Consider the following 20,492-nt stretch of genomic DNA (forward strand, 5'->3'; position numbering starts at 1 on the left):
GGAGGACAGGGATGACTGGGAGGCCGCGCTGTCTGGGGGCTTCATGCCATATAGACTAGCATCAAAGAATTTGCTGATCCTCAGTACTTCAGGCTGAGACAATATTACTGAGCTATCTTCTTCCTCCAGACTGCTGAGCTCTCCCTGTGTACTTTCTCGAAGATGAAATGTGAGGACGCCTCAATTGGCTCGATGGTTCAGACCCAGCACCAGAAGATTATCTTGGAAGCCTCTGAGGCAAAGAGCGAGGCTTGCTGGCTCTTCACCTCCTGAAAATTCTCTGTGGCATTGACCCAATTCTCCTGCAGCATGAGTAGGAAAAATGACACGATTTTCTGGCGTTTGGACAATTTTCCCCACCACTTTCTCATCTTCTGAACACTGCTGAAGATAAAGAACCTCTTGATGTTCCCTTGATTGCATCTCACGAGTCTGCTGGACACTGAAAGAGGGGATTCACAGTTCTCCAACCTGTATAATCCTTTTTGAGCTCCTGAATGTTTTCTGCAGTGAACAGTTTCACGTTCAGCTTCCACATTCCCTTGCCAAGTTGTCCTGTGGGCGTTAGTCAGCCAACAGGAAGCAGTGGTCAGAGAAGGATGCTGATTTGAATGTGTATTACGCAAACAGGAAACCTATCCTTGACTGGGTACGCCCGTCTGGCCCCGGCCAGGTGTATCTATACTGCGCTAATCTGCAGAGGTGCTGAAGGCGACGTACAGCTTGGCAATTTTAACTGTTTCCATCAGGAATCAAGATGTGCTCCAGCCCCTCCAGCTCATTCGTTCTTATTGATGATGCAGTTGAACTCTCTGGCCAGAATAACCCGCCTGGACGTAGCCAACAGCTCCCCCTGCTGCTGGTTACATCCAGGCAGGTTATTCTGACCAAAGACTTCAACTGTATCATCGATGCGAATGGATGGTCTGGAGGGTCTGACAGGATGGGGAGCTGCTGCAGAAAAACTAGCCGCTCACTCCTTGCCAGGGTGTACCCATTAAATAGTCTCAGAGAGCATTTCTGTACGTATTGTCTGATATCGAGAGTGCAGTGCTAGAAAAGCACAGCTGGTCAGGAAGCATCCAAAGAGCAGGAGGTTCAACGCTTCATCAGCAAGGGGGCTTGTGGGTCGATGGCTGAGAGATAAATGGGAGGGAGGTGGGGCTGAGGGAAGATAGCTGAGGGTGCAATAGGTAGATGAAGGCAGGGGAGAATATGATGGGTCAGAGAGGGGAGTGGAGCAGATAGATGGGAAAGACAATAGATAGGTCAAGAGGGTTGTGCCAAGTTGGAAGCTTGGGATAGGGATAAGATGTGGGGAGGGGAAATGATGAAACCGGCGAAATCCACATTAATCCTGTGTGGTTACAGGGCCCCAAGGAGGAAGATGAGGCAGTCTTCCTCCAGGTGTCGGGAGGTTAAGGTTTGGCGATGGAAGAGGTCCAGGATCTGCATTTCCATGGTGGAGTGGGAGGGGGAGTTGAAGTGTCCAGCCAGAGGGCGGTGGGATTGGTTGGTGAGGGTGTCCCAGAGATGTTCTTTGAAACGATCCGCACATTGGCGTCCTGTCTCCCCGATGTAGAGGAGACCACATTGTGTGCACGGATACAGTAGATGACATTGGTGGAAGTACAGGTAAATTTCTGTTGGATGTGGAAGGATCCTTTGGGGCCTTGGTCGAAAGTGAAGGGGGGAGGTGTGGGCACACGACATCTGACAGAGAAGTGCAAAACCTTTTTCCCTTTTCTGGCCCGTCCCTCATCTGGTGCACCTTGTTTCAGTTTTCTTGCTAGGGGGTGGAACCTTACTGACCTTTGGGGCTCCATGGCTTGCGTTGCCACTTCTGGTCATCTGGGCTTATATGCCCCCTCCCCCTTCTTCAGGAGCCTTGGACTTCTTGCAGTCCTTACTGAGATTCCCCTCCTGTTTGCAGTTCCTGCAGAGGGTCACTATGCAGTCCACTGCCATATGCCCTGACCTCATGCAGGTTTGGCACACTCTCGGCTGCCCCATGGATGTCAGGGAGCCTCGTCTCCCACTGATTGTGAAGCCTGGGGGGAGGGGGGGGGGAGCTGGGGGGAGCATGTTCCCATGAGCATCCATTTTCAGGGTCACCTTGATCGGCAGATTCTGAAGGGTTCACCATGTCAGTGTTTCCTCCTTCTAGTTGTACATAAATTCCTAGGAAGGTCAGGACATCTGCTGCTGGGATGTGGGGATTGTACATATGCATTGCATCAAGCCAGCTCCTCTGTGCAGGGAGAATGAGCAATTGGTGCCACAGACGGGATGGAGAGGGGGCCCTCACTTCCTTTCTCCTCAAATACTTTCAGGAGACACTCACATTGCTTCACGTTCGTGAAGATCACAAGGAAGCAGCTTACACTGGGGAAGTCCTTCGGCAGAAAATATCTGCTGCTTGGAACCTGCAGCAATCCAGGAGGACTCTCCCTCAGAAAGAAGGTCCAGTCGATCTGCGATCCTTCCTCCACCTTCTTCATAGTCACCCTGTCTGTACTGCGGGCCCCCTGGTCTGGAGTGCAGGCACTAACAGAGGCCATGGTCACTGAATTGGTGTTAGGCTAAAGCCAGCATAAAGATCTGGTACATACAAATGAGCTCAACCAACGATCTTCTAGGTTCGGTTCACAATCCAGCGACAAACTCAGGATCTTCCAGTGATAGCAGTTCTTAGTTCAGACCCTACATCAAGGAGTCTCCCCTGCCAGGTACGTATTGAGAATATCCTGTGCCCACTCAGATACAGCCTTAAGTCTGGCACCAGGGAGGCAACACACTATCCTGGAGTCTCGCCTGTGACCATATACATACCCATCTGTTCCCCTAACTATATATTATTCACAAGAATACCAATTAACAAGGAAAAACTAACCTTTATACCATATGAACCAACTTGATTGGTTGGTAAGTGAGATCTGATTGTTAAAGACATCACCACAGAGAGTGGACTGATAGCTTCTTGAAATGTAAACCTGGCAGGTTAATTCTGACTGTTTCAGGCATTGTTCTTGAAAATGAGCCTGCAAATGACTGTGTCACTTATTAAAGTCATAGAGATGTACAGCACAGAAACAGACACTTTGGTCCAACTCTTCTATGCCCACCAGATTTCCTAAATTTATTCGAGTCCCATTTGTCAGCACTTGGCCCATATCCCTCTAAATCCTTCCTATTCATAAACCCATCCAGATGTCTTTTAAATTTTGTAATAGTATCAGCCTCCACCACTTCCTCTGGCAGCTTATTCCATACATACATCACCCTTTGTATGAAAAGGTTGCCAGTTAGGTCCATTTTAAATCTTTCCATTCTCACCCTAAATCTATGCCCTCTAATTCTGGACTCCCCCACCCCAGGGAAAATACCTTGTCTATTTACGCTATCCATGCCCCTCTCAATTTTATAAATCTCTCTAAGGTCTCCCCTCGATCTCTGATGCTACAGGGAAAAGATCCTATTCAGCCTCTCCCTATAGCTCAAACCTTCCAACCCTAACAACATCCTTGTAAATCTTTTCTGAACCCTTTCAAGTTTCACAACTTCCTTCCTTCAGGAAGGAGACCAGAATGCAAATAATATTCCAAAAGTGGCCTAACCAATGTCCTGTCTAGCTGCATCATGACCTCCCAACTCCTATACTCAGTGCTCTGACCAATAGTTTTGCATTAAACACCATCATTCCTCAGCACCTGATTGGAAAGCTGAATCTGCTGGGCCTAAATACCTCCTTGTGTAACTGGATCCTGGACTTCCCGACTGGGAGACCTCAGTTAGTCTGGATTGGGAACAGCATTTCCAACACCATCACAGATGCTGCCTGCGATGGAAAGCCTCAGTTGTGAGGAGAAATTGGATTGGCTGTGTTTCCTTGGAACAGAGGAGGGTGAATGGGGATCTGATTTCAGCATACAAAATTATGTCAGGCATAGACAGAGTACCTTGGGAGAATCTCTTCCAGGTGTCTCTCAGACCAGAGGGAATAAGTTTAAGGTGAGTAGTAAGTGGTTTACAGGAGATTGAGAAAACTTTTTTCACCCCAAGTATGTAGATATATAGAAGAAGGGTGGCGGAGGGAAGTACTCTCACAACACTTAAGAAGCGTCTGGATGAGTCCGTAAAATGCCAGGGCATAGTAAGCAATGGAACGCTTCAATGGGGTTAATGTAGTTTGGTGTTTGTTAGTGGGCTGTAGGGCCTGTTTCAATGCTGTATGACTCTATAACTGTTCAGATGAAAGGAAAGGTTGCCCAAACCTGACCCACAGAGAGTTGGTCATGGGCTTCTCTCTCTAAGAAAATTACCTTTCAATGTCGAGTGACTAGGAGTGGACTCTCTAGTCACTGTCGGCTGACCCCACCTGAGCTTGTGTGTAATTCTCTGTAGTTACAGAGTTAAACAGAGCTGAAAGCAAAGCAGCAGGCAACAAACAAGGATTTCATGGGCTTTATTGCAGGGCGTGGAGGAAAATCACAGTTGGCATTCAGATTTTTGATGAAATTCCTGGGTGGCACAGTGGTTAGCACTACTGCCTCACAGTGCCAGAGGCCCGGATTCAACCACGGTGGCACAGTGGTTAGCACTGCTGCCTCACAGCGCCAGAGACCTGGGTTCAGTTCCCACCTCAGGTAACTGTCTGTGTGGAGTTTGCACATTCTCCCCATGTCTGCGTGGGTTTCCTCCGGGTGCTCCGGTTTCCTCCCACAGTCCAAAGATGTGCAGGTTAGGTGAATTGGCCATGTTAAATTGCCCATAGTGTTAGGTAAGAGGCAAATGTAGGGGTATGGGTGGGTTGCGCTTCGGCGGGTCGGTGTGGACTTGTTGGGCTGAAGGGCCTGTTTCCACACGTAAGTAATCTAAGAATATCCTCCCCACAAAACAATAACCTAATGCTTTTTGGTGATCTAATAACTTATTTGTTTATAGTTGCAAATCTGGGCAATTCCCAAATAAGATTTGTCAGAGGCATAAGAGCATTCAACTTCCTGGTTTGAACCACATTTTGCAGTCAGCATGAACAAAGGCTCATTGTCTCAGTTTTAGAACCTGTATGCTACACGAGTCTCAGGAATAACTCCTGTGTAGTTCACTTGTGTCTCAGCTTCAGCTGCTGTCTGGTGCATGCACACGTGTTTCAATGTTAGTTCCTGTACAGCCCATGTGTGTCTCAGTATCAATTCCCATACAGTCCAAATTTGTTTCCTCAGCCTCTGCTCTTGTATGCCTAAGGTTGTGCCCATGTCACCAGCAGTACAGCCCATATGTATGTCTCAGTGTGAGCTTCTGTAGAGTATCAACTGTCTCAGAGTAAGTTCCTGCGCAAACTGTGAGTTTATCATTGCGAGCTGCTGAACTGTCCATGTGTGTATTGTGTCAGTTTATGTTCAGTCAAAATTTGCCTCTCAGCTTCTGCTTTTGTGTGGCTCAAATTATGTTCAGTGAAAGCAACTGTACAGCCCATGTTTGTGTCTCAGTTTCGCCTCCTGCATACTCTGCAAGTGTCTCAATGTCAGCTCTTATACAGTTAATGGGTGTGCCTCGTTGTCAGTTCTTGGCAGCCTGAAGGTATCTTTATCAGTTTTTAAATGTCCATTTGCGTGTCTTGCTCTGAGCTCCTGAGCAGCCTGTGTGTGTCTCAATACCAGTTCCTGTAATCTGATAGTTCAACTGTGCCCCATAAATACAACTCTTGGGTTGTGAAACTCTGTAAAACTTTGAAACTAATATGTGAAACTCTCTTTCACAATACTGGAAATATTCAGAATATTAGGGCAGCTTTCCTGGTTTATATCAAACCTTGTACTTTATGGCATCAATGGTGTATTGTCTCACAATTCCTGCACATTCATTCTGTGTGACTCAGTTTAACAGAATCACAATATTGTTACAATGTGATCATTTGGCCAAACCTGTCTGTTCTGGTCTCTGAATGAGTCACAGAGTCATAGTTAGCTACAGCAAAGAAACAGGCTTTTCGGTCCATTATGTCTGTGCCAGTCAAAAACAGCAAACTAGTCTAGTTTTATTTTCCAGCATTTGGCCCAGAGTCTGGTATCCCAGATGCAGGAGAGTTGAAGTTTTTGGCATAAGCTCTTCATCAGGAATGTGGTGTGGGGGGTGGGGGTTGGCGGGAGAGGGTTGGTGGTGGAAGGCAGCTAAGAGATAAATAGGAGGGTCGGGTTAGGCTGGGGAAGGTAGCTGGGAAATAGGTGGATACAGGTGGGGGTAATTGTGATAAGTCAGTGGAGAATGTGGAAGGGGGCGGGGTGGGGGGAATGAACAGGTAAAGGGGGAGGACAGTGTCAAGTTAGAAAGTTAGCTCTGGGATAAGGTGGGGGAGGGGAGATTCCAAAACTAATGTGTTCGATGCTGATGCCATGTAGTTTAAGTTCATCTTCCACAGTTATGCCAGCACCATCTCCCACCTTTTCTTCTGCAACATTGATGACTGTATCGGCACCACCTTGTGCTCCCATGAGAATGTTGAATGGTCCATCAACTTCACTAACATCTTCCACCCTGACCTTAAGTTCACCTGGGCCATCTCGGACACTTCCCTCCCCTTCCTGGACCTCTCCATTAGATTAGATTAGATTAGATTCCCTAAAGTATGGAAACAGGCTATTTGGCCCAACAAGTTCACACCGACCTTGCAATGAGTAACTCACCTAGACCCATTTCCCCTATGCTATATTTACCTCTGACTCATGTCCATCTCCGGTGACCAACTCATCATGGACATCTACTTCAAACCCACTGACTCCCACAGCTACCTGGACTAGAGTTCCTCCCACTCCCACCACTCCCTCTCCCACTGCCTGTGAAAATGTGATCTCTTGCTCCCAATTCCTCTGTCACTGCTATATCTACTCCGAGGAGGCACAACTCCACTCCAGGACATTCCAGGTGCCCTCCTATTTAAAGGAACACAAATTCCCCTACCACGTGATCAACAATGTCCTCCACTTCCCGCACCTCCACCCTTGAACCCCACCCATCCAACTACAACAAGGATAGAATGCCCCAGTCCTTACCTTCTACCCAACTAATCTCTGGATACAGCACATTATCTTCCGCCATTTCAACCACCTACAGTCAGAGATATATTTCCCTCCCCACCCTGATTGCATTCCACAGACACCATTCCCTCCGCAACTCCCTCGTTAGGTCCATGTCCGCACCAAACCACCTTCCACACCCGGCACCTTCCGTTACCACCACGAGGTGTAAAACCTGTGCCCACCTTCCCCCTCATCTCCTTCCAAGACCCCAAAGGATCTTTTCATTCTGACAGAGGTTTCTTGCACATCCACCCATTTTATCTATTGTGTCTGTTACGCTCAATGTGGTCTCCTCTATATCGGGGAGACAGAATGGCAACTTGTAGAGCATTTCAGGGAATATCTCCAGGACACACACACCTTACAACCCCACCGCCCTGTGGCCAACTACTTCAACTCCCCCTCCCAATCCCCCAAGGACGTGCAAGTCCTGAGTCTCCTCCACCGCCAAATCCATACCACCCGATGATTGGAAGAAGAACGCCTCATCTTCTGCCTCAACCACATGGCATCAATGTCAACCTCACTGGTTTCCAAATCTCCCCTCCCAACACCACATTGGAGATCGAACCTTCCAACTCAGCACTGCTCTCTTGACCTGCCCCCACCTGTCAATCTTCCTGCCCACCTATCTGCTCCACCCTTTCCATTGACCTATCACAATCTCACCCCACCTGCATCCACCTATTGCCTTTCCAGCTACCTTTGCCCCACCGCCACCTCCACCCTCCTATTTATTTCTCAGCCCCTTCTGCACCCCTCATGTTCCTGAAATATTGACTCTCCTGCTCCTCGGATGCTGCCTGACCTGCTGTGCTTTTCCAGTGCCACACTCTTTGACTCTGACCCTCTAGCATCTGCAGTCCTCACTTTCTACATGGCATTGTATGCCTTACCACAGTCATTGCACATCTAAATCTTTATTAAGTTATGAGTACTCCCACCTCTCTCCCACCTTTACAGGCAAACAGTTCCAGATTCCCACCACACTTTGAAAAGGTTTCTCTTCAAAACTCATCTAAATCTTTTCCCCCTTAGCTTACCCTATGCCCTACTGTCATTCATCCTTCCATCAGGGAAAAGATTTATTCCTGTCTACTCTTATAGTTGAGCAAAATGTGAATCCAGGCCAACGTCATCAATAGAACCCACAACCTTCAAGTTCTGAGGAAAGAGTCAATAGACATTTGTCCAGTAGGCGGGCAGGTCTCTGCATGACACTGGAGAAGAGGGGAAGATGGAGATGAGTTTGGTTGAGGACAGTGGGGATTTTTGGTTGAGTTTAGTATATTTAATTAATTTTGGATTGGGTTTTGTTGGGGAATTGGATAAGGGCAGAGGCACGGAGAAGAGATTTAAGTGGATGAGCAGGCATAGGTTTAGGGTACAGGATTGTGGGTGGGGGAAAGTTGGAATATTTATTGGGTGGTACAGGGCTAGTTTGGGCACCTGGGTAGACATGGTGTAGGCTTGATTGGGGTTAGGGTTTGCATGGTTTTGGGTGGGTGGTTGGATGCTTGCAAATCCAGGAATGGCCACAGCTCCCAGAGGAACTGTCTGGACAAATGATCAATAGTCTTTTGATTGCCCAGTAGCCTCAGAGGCCAGGTGTCCTGTTTAATGGTGGTGGACATCCCATCTTGAGCAGGATTATGCAGTACGTATGGCCAAGCATTGTTGCTGACTTTCAAAGCACAAGGAACATGACCGGCTGGTCAGCGTTTCTTGCCTGCCCCTAGTCGCCCTTTAAAAAGTGGTTGTGAGCTGCCTTCTTGAACTTCTACGGTCTACTTGCTTTAGGTATACCGACCAATTTTTGCATTGTATGTGAACTTGTGGATCTAATTTTATACGAATACATTGATGCTTATACTTGCTTTCATTTTCACCCAGAGGATGGTAGGGCTCTGGAAGTTAATGTTTGAAAGTATGGAAGAGGCAGAAAAGGTGTGACTCATCAATGAGGGTCTGGATGTGCAGCTGAGGCCTGAAACTTGCTCTCACATGGACCAATATCAGGGCAGTGGGTGATGCTGGATAGCCTGTTTGTCAGATAACTTAGCCACACTGGGGAGAATTGCCTCTGTCTGTGCAGTGGATTTTCTCTGGCTCAGTGGCTTCTGGGAGCTGTTTGTAATGATGAACTGACAAACCCAGCATCCAGAGATCATTCAGGTCCTCTATAGATTCCAGCTGATCATCATTCGGAAAATACACTAATTACACTGAGCTCTTTCTTTGATGAGGTATCATAAAACACTGCCTACCTCACTGACCAATGTTGTTGACCTCTTTTGTCCCTTCACTGGGGCAATACATCACACTGATTCCTTCCCCTGAAGCAATACAAACTATATCAAACCTTGTGTGCCTGCTGGTAGAGAGTGTCGTAGAAGACGTTCCCACTCTGCCAATTCTTCAATCGCACGTATTTAGGTTTCTGGAAAATGATGCCGTGGGACACACTGTGAGCAAACAGAAAGGGATCAAATCAAAAGGAGGCAAAAGCTGCAGCAGCAGAGGATCAAGAAACACATCATTTTACTTTACTCTGCATCGAACCCCATGTTGTACCTGTCCTGGGAGTGTTTGATGGGACAGTGTTGCTTTTTTTTTGCTGTTCATTTCTCTCTCTCTCTCTCTCTTTAATATCACTGATTTTGCCTTGTGGAGTCTCTCCACAAACTGAAACGATATCACCAGAGTTACTGAGCAGAGGAGATAAGCAGGTATGCTTGTCAGAGCAAACTGATGGACAATGACAAGAGAAAGGCTCAGATTGAACAGGTCTTCCCTGAAGCATTTTTTAAAGAATTTTGCTGTGTGTAGGTTAACTGCAACATTTGAGAGAAAGTGAAGACTGTAGATGCTGGAAAGTCAGAGTTGAAAAGTATCATTATATAATCATTCAATCTATACAGTGTGGAAACAGGCCCTTCAGCCCCAACAAGTCCACACTGACCTTCCAAAGAGTAACCCACCCAACCCATTTCCCTATATTTACCCCTGACTAATGCACCTAACCCACACATCCCTGAACACAATGGGCAATTTAGCATGGCCAATTCACCTGACCTGCACATCTTTGGTCCGTGGGCAGAAACCAGAGCTCCTGGAGGAAACCCACGCAGACAGTCGCCCAAGGCAGGAATCACATCTGGGCCCCTGGTGTTGTGAGGTAGCAATGCTAACCACTGAGCCACCATGCCACCCCTAAGTGTGGTGCTGGAAAAGGACAGCAGGTCAGGCAGCATCTGAGGAGCAGGACAGTCAACGTTTCAGGCCAGGGACTGAGAAATAAATAGGAGGGTGGAGGTGGAAGGAAGCTGGCTGGAGGTAGGTGGGGGTGATTGTGATAGGTCAGTGGGAAAGGTGAATTTGTTAGGTGGGAAGGAAGATGGACATGTTGGGCAGGTCAAAAGGGTGGTGTTAAGTTGGAGGGTTGGATCTGGAATGAGATGAGGGGGAGGGGGGAGATTTGGAAACTAGTGTGTGGAAACAGGCAATTTGGCCCAACAGGTTCTCACTGACTCTCCGAAGAGTAACCCACCCAGACCCATTTCTTTTACCCTATTACTCCATAATTACTCCTGACTAATGCACCTAACCTACACATCCCTGAACACTATGGGCAATTTTGCTTGGCCTATTCACCTAACCTGCACATCTTTAGACTGTGGGAGGAAAACGGAACCACCGGTGGAAACCTGCACAGTCACCTGAGTCTGGGATCAAACCAGGGTGCTTGGAGCTGTGAGGCAACAATTGCTCATCACTGAGCCATCGTGCCACACGAAGTTGACATTGATACTGTATGGTTGAAAGGTCACAAGCTGTAAAATGAGGCGTTCTTACTCCAGATGTCAGGCGGCTTGGATTTGGCAGTAGAGGATGTCCAGGACTTGCATGTCCTTAGGGGAGTGGGAGGGGGAGTTGAAGTTGTTGGCCACAGGGTGTGGGGTTGTAGGGTGTGTATGTACCAGAGATGTTCCCTGAAACATTCCTCAAGTTGGCATTCTGTCTCTCCGCTGTAGAGGAGACCACATTGAGATCAATGGACACCGTAGATGAGGTGGGTGGATGTGCATGATGTGAAAACATCCTCTGGGGCCTTGGACGGAATTGAGGGGGGAGGTGTGAGTGCAGGTTCTACACTTCTTGTGGCTGCAAGGAAGGTGCCGGGTGTGGAGGGTGGGTTCTTCTGGGGGCCTGGATGTAACGAGGGAGTCACAGAGGGAGTGGTCTCTGCTGAATGCAAATTGGGGTGGGGAGACTGGTCCTGGAGTCTGTTTGTAGGTGGCAGAAATAGTGGAGGATAATACATGTATCTGGACATTAGTGGGGTAGAAGGTGAGGACCAGAGTGGTTCTTTCCTTGTTGTGGTTGGAGGGGTGGGTTCAAGGGCAGAGGTGTAAGAAGTGGCGGAGTTGCGCTGGAGGGCATTGTTGATAACATCTTGGAAAAAGGACGCCATCTGCAATGTCCTGGAATGGCATTGCTCCTCCTAGGAGCAGATATGGCAGACATTGAGAGTAAGGGATTGCATTTTTACAGGAGATGGATGTGAGGAAGTGTAGTCCAGGTAGTTGTGGGAGTCAGTGATTTTGAAATAGAAATCTGTATTGAGTCAGTTGCCAGAGATGGAGGCAGAGAGGTCCAGGAATGGGAGGGAGGTATCCAAGATGGTCCAGGTAAACTTAAGGTTCACCGAGCTATTACCTGTGCCTACTCCTGCCCCACCAAATGTATCTCCTCCTATCCTGACACTGTCCTGTCCCCTTTGGTCCAGGGACTTCCCACATACATTCAGGACTCGACTCACACCCTCCACCTCCTCCATGACTTTTGTTTCTCCAGTCCCCAACATGGATACCCAGTCCCCATACACATCAGGTAAAAAATGAGGTCTGCAGATGCTGGAAATCACAGTTGAAAATGTGTTGCTGGTTAAAGCACAGCAGGTCAGGCAGCATCCAAGGAATAGGAAATTCGACGAAGGGCTTATGCCCGAAACGTCGAATTTCCTATTCCTTGGATGCTGCCTGACCTGCTGTGCTTTAACCAGCAACACATTTTCAACTGTGATCTCCAGCATCTGCAGATCTCATTTTTTACCCGAAGATTTTAACCTACTGCGAATCCTCTTGCAAGGATGCCTTCCTTGAAGAAGCTCTCTTCCTCCCTCTACAAGGATTTCACTCAGTCTCTCTCTCACTGCACCCCCCAGGTCATCTCCTCTGCACAGAAACTCTTCAGTCACGTTCTCAAACAGACTCGCTACCACAGCCACATCTCCTTCCTCAGCACCTGCCTACGGAACCGACTGATCCCACACGGACTCCGAACTACATTCCAACCAACAAAATTTGGACCCAACCCGGACAACCTGTACCTACAACAAATCCGAAGCCTCCAGCAACAGACCTCCCTCCGGATCCTCCGCTCCACCCTTGCAACCATGCGTCGCTACCTACATTCCCTGCAGTCAGCCCTACCCCAGCTCAGGACAACACTCTCACAGGCCTGCAAAGGACCCCTGCTGTTCTTCATCTACAGAAGAATCCACCTTCCTGATGAAGGGCTTATGCCCCAAACGTCGAATTTCCTATTCCTTGGATGCTGCCTGACCTGCTGTGCTTTAACCAGCAACACATTTTCAACCCCATACACATCAAACAACCATGGTGAAGACCTCCAAACCCTCTGTTTTTCCGTCTCTCACCAACACAACCAGTACCTCCACCGACACACTCTTTCAATTGGCAAATGTAGTCCTCACCCTCAACAATTTCTCCTTTGAATCTTCCAACTTCCTTCAGTCCAAAGGGGTAACTATGGGCACCCTGCATGGGCCCCAGCTTTACCTGTCTCTTTGGAGGATATGTGGAACAGTCTATCGTCCGCAGTTACACTGGCAACATCCCCCACCGATTCCTCCATTGCATTCATGCCTGTATTGCTGCCACCTCATGCTCCCACAAGGATGGGGAACAGTTCATAAACTTGACTAATACCTTCCACCCTAACCTTAAGCATACCTGGACCATGTCGGACACTTCTCTCCCCTTCCTCAACCTCTCCATCTCCATCTCCAGCAACCGATTCAACACGGACATCTATGTCAAATCTACTGATTCCTACAGTACTTAGACTACCCTTCTCCCCAGTGCCCTCCTCTAAAAATGTGATCCCTTACTCCCAATTCCTCTGCCTTCACCGTATCTGCTCACAGGAGGAATAATCCCATTCCAGCACATCACAGACGGCCGTCTATTTCCAGGACCACAAATTTCTCCCTGACGTGATCAACAATGTCCTCCAGCGTACCTCCTCCACTTCTTGCACCTCCATCCTTGAACCTCACCCTTCCAGCCATAAAAAGCATAAAACCACACTGGTCCTCACCTTTCCCCCACTAATATTCAGATATAGCACATTATGCTCTGCCATTTTTGCCATCTACAATCAGACCCCAGCACCAGAGATATATTTCCCTCCCCACTCCTATTTGCATTCCACAGAGACCTTTCCTTCTGTGACTCCCTGGTTAGGTCCATGTTTCCCACCAAGCCAGCCTCCATACTCACCCCCTTCTGTTGTTACCGCCAGAGGTGTGAAACCTATGCCACAACTCTCCCATCACCTCTGTCAAAGGCTCCAAGGGATCTTTTCATATCGAGCAGAGATTTTTCTGCACATCCACCCACCTCATCTGCAGTGTCCGTAGCTCTCAATGTGGTCTTCTCTACATCGGGGAGACAGAATGCTAACTCACAGATCTTTTCAGCAATCATCTCTGGGACACATGCACCCTACAACCCCACCTCCCTGTGGTCGACTACTTCAACTACCTTCCTGACATGCAAGTCCTGGGCCTCCTCCACCACCAAATCCAAGCCAGCTGACAGCTGGAGGAAGAACACCTCATCATCTACCTTGGGACCCTTCAACCACACGAAATCAATGTCAGCTTCACTAGTTTCCAAATCTCCCCTTCCCTCACATCACCCCAGATCCAACTCTCAAATTTGGCACTGAAGTCTTGAGCTGCCCCACCTTCTTTCCAACCTAACTGCTCCACTCTCCCCACTGACCAATCACAATCACCCCCCACCTGCATCAACCTATCACCTTCGCAGCTAACGTCCCTCCACCTCCACCCTCCTATTTATTTCTCAGGCCACTTCCACTTTCTCCTACACCCCCCCCTCCCCCTACCCCCCCCCCCCCACACCTCCCAACATAGTGCGCGGGAAATCATGTCTCACAAACTAGATTGAGCTTTTTGAGGAAGTAACAAAGATGATTAATGAGGGCAGAGTGGTAGATGTGATCTATACAGACTACAGTAAGGCGTTCAACAAGATTCCTCATGGGAGACTGACTAGCAAGGTTAGGCGCCACAGAGAGAATACAGGGAGAACTAGCCATTTGGATACAGAACTGGCTCAAAAGGTATCTATCTCGGGCGACCGACTCAACATTCTATCTCGGGCGACCGATTCAACATTCTATCTCGGGCGACCGACTTAACACAGACATCTACTATAAACCGACTGACTCCCACAGCTACCTGGACTACACCTCCTCCCACCCTGCCCCCTGTAAAAACTCCATCCCATATTCCCAATTCCTTCGTCTCCACCGCATCTGCTCCCAGGAGGACCAGTTCCAATACCGTACAGCCCAGATGGCCTCCTTCTTCAAGGACCGCAGATTCCCCCCGGACGTGATCGACAATGCCCTCCACCGCATCTCCTCCACTTCCCGCTCCTCCGCCCTTGAGCCCCGCCCCTCCAACCTTCACCAAGACAGAACCCCACTGGTTCTCACCTACCACCCTACCAACCTCTGCATACAGCGTATCATCTGCCGTCATTTCCGCCACCTCCAAACGGACCCCACCACCAGGGATATATTTCCCTCCCCTCCCCTATCAGCGTTCCGCAAAGACCACTCCCTTCGTGACTCCCTCGTCAGGTCCACACCCCCCACCAACCCAACCTCCACTCCCGGCACCTTCCCCTGCAACCACAGGAAATGTAAAACTTGCGCCCACACCTCCTCCCTCACTTCCCTCCAAGGCCCCAAGGGATACTTCCACATCCGCCACAAGTTCACCTGCACCTCCACACACATCATCTATTGCATCCGCTGCACCCGATGTGGCCTCCTCTACATTGGGGAGACGGGCCACCTACTTGCGGAACGCTTCAGAGAACACCTCTGGGACGCCCGGACCAACCAACCCAACCACCCCGTGGCTCAACACTTTAACTCTCCCTCCCACTCCACCAAGGACATGCAGGTCCTTGGACTCCTCCATCGGCAGAACATAACAACACGACGGCTGGAGGAGGAGCGCCTCATCTTCCGCCTGGGAACCCTCCAACCACAAGGAATGAACTCAGATTTCTCCAGTTTCCTCATTTCCCCTCCCCCAACCTTGTCTCAGTCGGTTCCCTCAACTCAGCACTGCCCTCCTAACCTGCAATCTTCTTCCTGACCTTTCCGCCCCCATCCCACTCCAACCTATCACCCTCACCTTGACCTCCTTCCACCTATCACATCTCCATCGCCCCTCCCCCAAGTCCCTCCTCCCTACCTTTTATCTTAGCCTGCTTGGCACATTCTCCTCATTCCTGATGAAGGGCTCTGGCCCGAAATGTCGAATTTCCTGTTCCTTTGATGCTGCCTAACCTGCTGTGCTTTAACCAGCAACACATTTTCAGCTCAAAGGTAGAAGGGCAGAGGATGGTGGTGGAGGGTTATTTTTCAGACTGGAGATCTGTGACCAGTGGAGTGCAACAAGGATCGGTGCTGGGTCCTCTACTTTTTGTCATTTATGATTTGGATGCGAGCATAAGAGGTACAGTTAGTAAGCTTGCAGATGACACCAAAAATGGAGGTGGAGTGGACAGTGAAGAGGGTTACCTCAGATTACAACAGGATCTTGATCAGATGGGCCAATGGCTAAGAAGTGGCAGATGGAGTTTAATTCTGATAAATGCAAGATGCTGCATTTTGAGAAAGCAAATCTTAGCAGGACTTATACACTTAATGGTAAGGTCCTAGGGAGTGTTGCTGAACAAAGAGACCTTGGAGTGCAGGTTCATAGCTCCTTGAAAGTGGAGTCGCAGGTAGATAGGATAATGAAGAAGGCGTTTGGTATGCTTTCCTTTATTGGTCAGAATATTGAGTACAGGTGTTGGGAGCTGAAAATGTGTTGCTGGAAAAGCACAGCAGGTCAGGCAGCATCCAAGGAACAGGAGAATCGATGTTTCGGGCATAAGCCCTTCTTCAGGGCCCGAAACGTCGATTCTCCTGCTCCTTGGATGCTGCCTGACGTGCTGCGCTTTTCCAGCAACACATTTTTAGCTCTGATCTCCAGCATCTGCAGTCCTCACTTTCTACAGGAGTTGGGAGGTCATGTTGTGGCAGTACAGGGCATTGGTTAGGCCACTGTTGGAATATTGCGTGCAATTCTGGTATGCTTCCTATCGGAAAGATGTTGTGAAACTTGAAAGAGTTCAGAAAAGATTTACAAGGATGTTGCCAGGGTTGGAGGATATGAGCAATAGGGAGAGGCTGAACAGGCTGGGGCTGTTTTCCCTGGAGCGTCGGAGGCTGAGGGGTGACCTTATAGAAGTTTACAAAATTATATGGGGCCTGGATAGGATAAATTGGCAAAGTCTTTTCCCTGGTGTCGGGGAGTCCAGAACTAGAGGGCATGGGCTTAGAGTGAGAGGGAAAAGATATAAAAGAGACCTATGGGGCAACTTTTTCAAACAGAGGGTGGTACATGTATGGAATGAACTGCCAGACGAAGTGGTGGAGGGTGGTACAATTGCAACATTTAAGAGGCATTTGGATGGGTATATGAATAGGAAGGGTTTGGAGGGATATGGGTCGGGTGCTGGCAGGTGGGACTAGATTGGGTTGGGATATCTGGTCAGCATAGACGAGTTTGACCAAAGGGTCTGTGTCTGTGCTGCACATCTCTATGACTCTATTCCTAATGAAGGGCTTGTGCCTGAAATGTCGACTGTCCTGCTCCTCGGATGCTGTGTGACCTGCTGTCTTTTTCCATTGCTACACGTTTTGCCTCTAACTGTGACAATCCCAAAGGGCACCATCTTGTGCCCGAAATGTCGAATTTCCTGTTCCTTGGATGCTGCCTGACCTGCTGCGCTTTAACCAGCAACACATTTTCAGCTCTGATCTCCAGCATCTGCAGACCTTACTTTTTACTCTGATTGTGCATCGCACTTTCTGTACTGAATCTCTGACAGTGTGGCACTCCACCCATACTGACAGTGCAATACTCCCTCAGTTCTAACCTCTGACAGTTTTGTTTTATTCATTACAGGATGTGGACATCTCTGGCTCAGTCAGCATTTATTGTTCATCTTTAATTGCCCAGAGGGCAAGTCAACCACATTGCTGTGGGGCTGGAGTCTCATAGGTAAAGATGACAGATTTCCTTCCCTAAAGGGCATTAGTAAATCAGGTGGGCGGCACGGTGGCACAGTGGTTAGCACTGCTGCCTCACAGTGCCTGAGACCTGGGTTCAATTCCCGACTCAGGCGACAGACTGTGTGGAGTTTGCACGTTCTCCCCGTGTCTGCGTGCGTTTCCTCCGGGGGCTCTGGTTTCCTCCCACAGTCCAAAGATGTGCGGGTCAGGTGAATTGGCCATGCTAAATTGCCCGTAGTGTTAGGTAAGGGGTAAATGTAGGGGTATGGGTGGGTTGCGCTTCGGCGGGTCGGTGTGGACTTGTTGGGCCGAAGGGCCTGTTTCCACACTGTAAGTCTAATCTAATCTAAAGGTGGGTTTTTCCAACAGTTGATAATGGTTTCAAAGCCATTGTTAGACCTTTAATTCAAGATTATTTATTGAATTCAAACTCTCCCATCTGCAGTGGGATTTGAACCTGGGTCCCATAACATTAGCTGAGTTCCTGGATTTATTGTCTAGCGATAATCCCACTAGGACACTGCCTCCCTGACTGCAATAATTTCAAATTTCTGTCCCTCTGACAGCATGGTGCTCCATCACAAATAATCTGTACACAGTGTGGCATTGCCTTGGTACTTGACTCTTCCCCAGTATTGACCTCTGACAGTACAATACTCACTCAGTACTAATTCTCTAACAGAGCAGCACTCCTTCGGTATTATGCCACTGGGACAATCTACACTTGAACCATGCTGATGCCATTCTTCCAAATCACATAACTAGGGAAATACAAAGGTTTTTAAACTAAATAATGGAGACAAGGTATCAAATGTGAAACCGTGTGGTACATAAAAGACTGGAAACAAGATAAAAGAGCAATGTATGCAGCAGGGGAATGGGAACCTAAATTGTAGTTCCAGTGTATAGGGAGGTTAAGGGTAGTGAGGTCAGGGATAGGTTTACAAGTTTGCGAGAGGGTACTGGCAATCAGGAGGTTGGTTTGAAATGTGTGTACTTCAATGCCAGGAGCATCCAGAATAAGGTGGGCAAACTTGCAGTACAGGTTGCTACCTTCGATTTCAATGTTGTGGCCATTTCAGAGACATGGCTAGAGGAGGGACAGGAATAGTTGTTGCAGATTCCAGGATTTAGATGTTTCAGCAAGAACAGAGATGATGGTAAATGAGGGGAGGGTGTGGCATTGTTAATCAAGGATAGTATTACAGCAGCTGAGGTAATATGTAACGATTCATCCACTGAGGTAGTTTGGGCTGAGGTTAGAAACAGGAAAGGAGAGGTCACCTTTTTGGGAGTTTTCTATGGGCCCCCGAATTGTTCCTGGAATGTAGAGGAAAGGATCACAAAGATGATTCTTGATAGGAGCAAGAGTAACAGGGTAGTTGTTATGGGGAACTTTAACTTCCCCAGCATTGACTGGGAATACTATAGTTCAAGTAGTTTAGATGGGTCAGTTTTTGTTCAATTTGTGCTGGAGGGCTTTTCAATTCCTATGGAGACAGACCAACAAGGGGTGATGCCATATTGAATTTGGTACAGGGGAATGAACCCGGCCAGGTGTTAGATTTGGAGGTCGTTGAGCACTTTGGCGATAGTGACCATAATTCGGTTATGTTTGCAATAGCAATGGTCGGGATAGGTATATACCACAGGGAAAGAGGGAACAATGGGGAAAAGGCAACTATGCAGTGATTAGGCAAGATTTAGGATGCATAAGATGGGGAAGGAAACTGCAGGAAATGGGCACACTTGAAATGTGGAGCTTATTCAAGGAACTGTGGGTCCTTGATAACTATGTATCTATCAGACAGGGAGGTAGTTGTTGAAAGAGGGAACCATGGTTTACTAAAGAAATTAAAGCTCATGTCAAGAGAAAGACGAAGGTTTCTGTGAGGATGAAGTTTGAAGGCTCAGTTAGGGGGCCTGAGAGTTATAAGTTAGCCAGAAAAGATCTAAAGAGAGGGCTAAGAAGAGCCAGAGGAGACATGAGAAATTGTTGGTGGATAGGATCAAGGAAAACCGCTATAGGTATTTCAGGAATAAAAGAATGATGAGAGTGAGATTAGGGCCAATCAAAGACATTCGTGGGAAGTAGTGCGTGGAATCTGAGGACATAAGGGAAGCACTTAATGAATACTTAACGTCAGTATTCCCATTAGAAAAAGGGGAATGTTAGTGAGAATAGTGAGATCAAGCTACTAGATGAGATGGGTTTGCGGTTGATAAAAAGGAGGTTTTAGTAATTTTGGAAGACTTGAAAATAGATAAGCTCACAGGCAAGATGGGATTTATCCTCAGATTCTCAAAGCCAAGGAGGATATTGCAGAGCTTGATCTTTATGTCATCATTGTCGACAGGAGTAGTGCCAGAAGATTGGGGATAGTAAATGTTGTTCCCTTGTTTAAGAAGGGGAGTTGGGACATCCCTGGTAATTATGCGCCAGTGAGCCTTACTTCAGTTGTGGGTAAGGTGCTGGAAAAGGTTATAAGAGATAGGATTTGTAATTATCCAGAAAGGAATAAGTTGATTCGGAACAGTCAACATGGTTTTATGAAGAGTAGTTCGTACCTCACTAACCTTACTGAGTTCTTCAAGAAGGTGAAAAAGCAGGTGGATGAAGGTAAAATGGTTGGTGTGGTGTATATGGACTTCGGTAAGGTGTTTGGTAAAGTTCCCACACGGTAGGCTATTGCACAAAATACAGAGTTTTAGGATTGAAGATGATTTAGCGGTTTGGATCAGAAATTGGCTAGCTGAAAGAAGACAGACGGTGGTGTTAATGGGAAATGTTCATCCTGGAGCTCAGTTACCAGTGGTATGCTGCAAGGATCTGTTTTAGGGCCATCGCTGTTTGTTGTTTTTATAAATGATCTGGATGTGGATGTAGAAGGATGGGTTGGTAAATTTGTGAATGATACTAAGATAGGCAGAGTTGTG

At 47.9% G+C, this 20,492-nt stretch overlaps 1 protein-coding gene across 2 annotated transcripts in view; it reads right to left on the reverse strand.

The window, feature by feature from the left end:
• Positions 1 to 20,492, reverse strand: part of LOC132820423 (nitric oxide synthase 1-like) — a 108,663-nt gene that overhangs the window by 80,120 nt on the left and 8,051 nt on the right. For both annotated transcript variants that reach the window (XM_060832542.1, XM_060832543.1), the window contains exon 2: positions 9,442 to 9,544. In XM_060832542.1, coding sequence (XP_060688525.1) covers positions 9,442 to 9,544 — 103 coding nt within the window. The remainder of the gene's footprint in view (positions 1 to 9,441; positions 9,545 to 20,492) is intronic.

This window comes from Hemiscyllium ocellatum, chromosome 11 (genome assembly GCF_020745735.1).
Source record: "Hemiscyllium ocellatum isolate sHemOce1 chromosome 11, sHemOce1.pat.X.cur, whole genome shotgun sequence".
In the NCBI taxonomy this organism is placed as follows: domain Eukaryota; kingdom Metazoa; phylum Chordata; class Chondrichthyes; order Orectolobiformes; family Hemiscylliidae; genus Hemiscyllium; species Hemiscyllium ocellatum.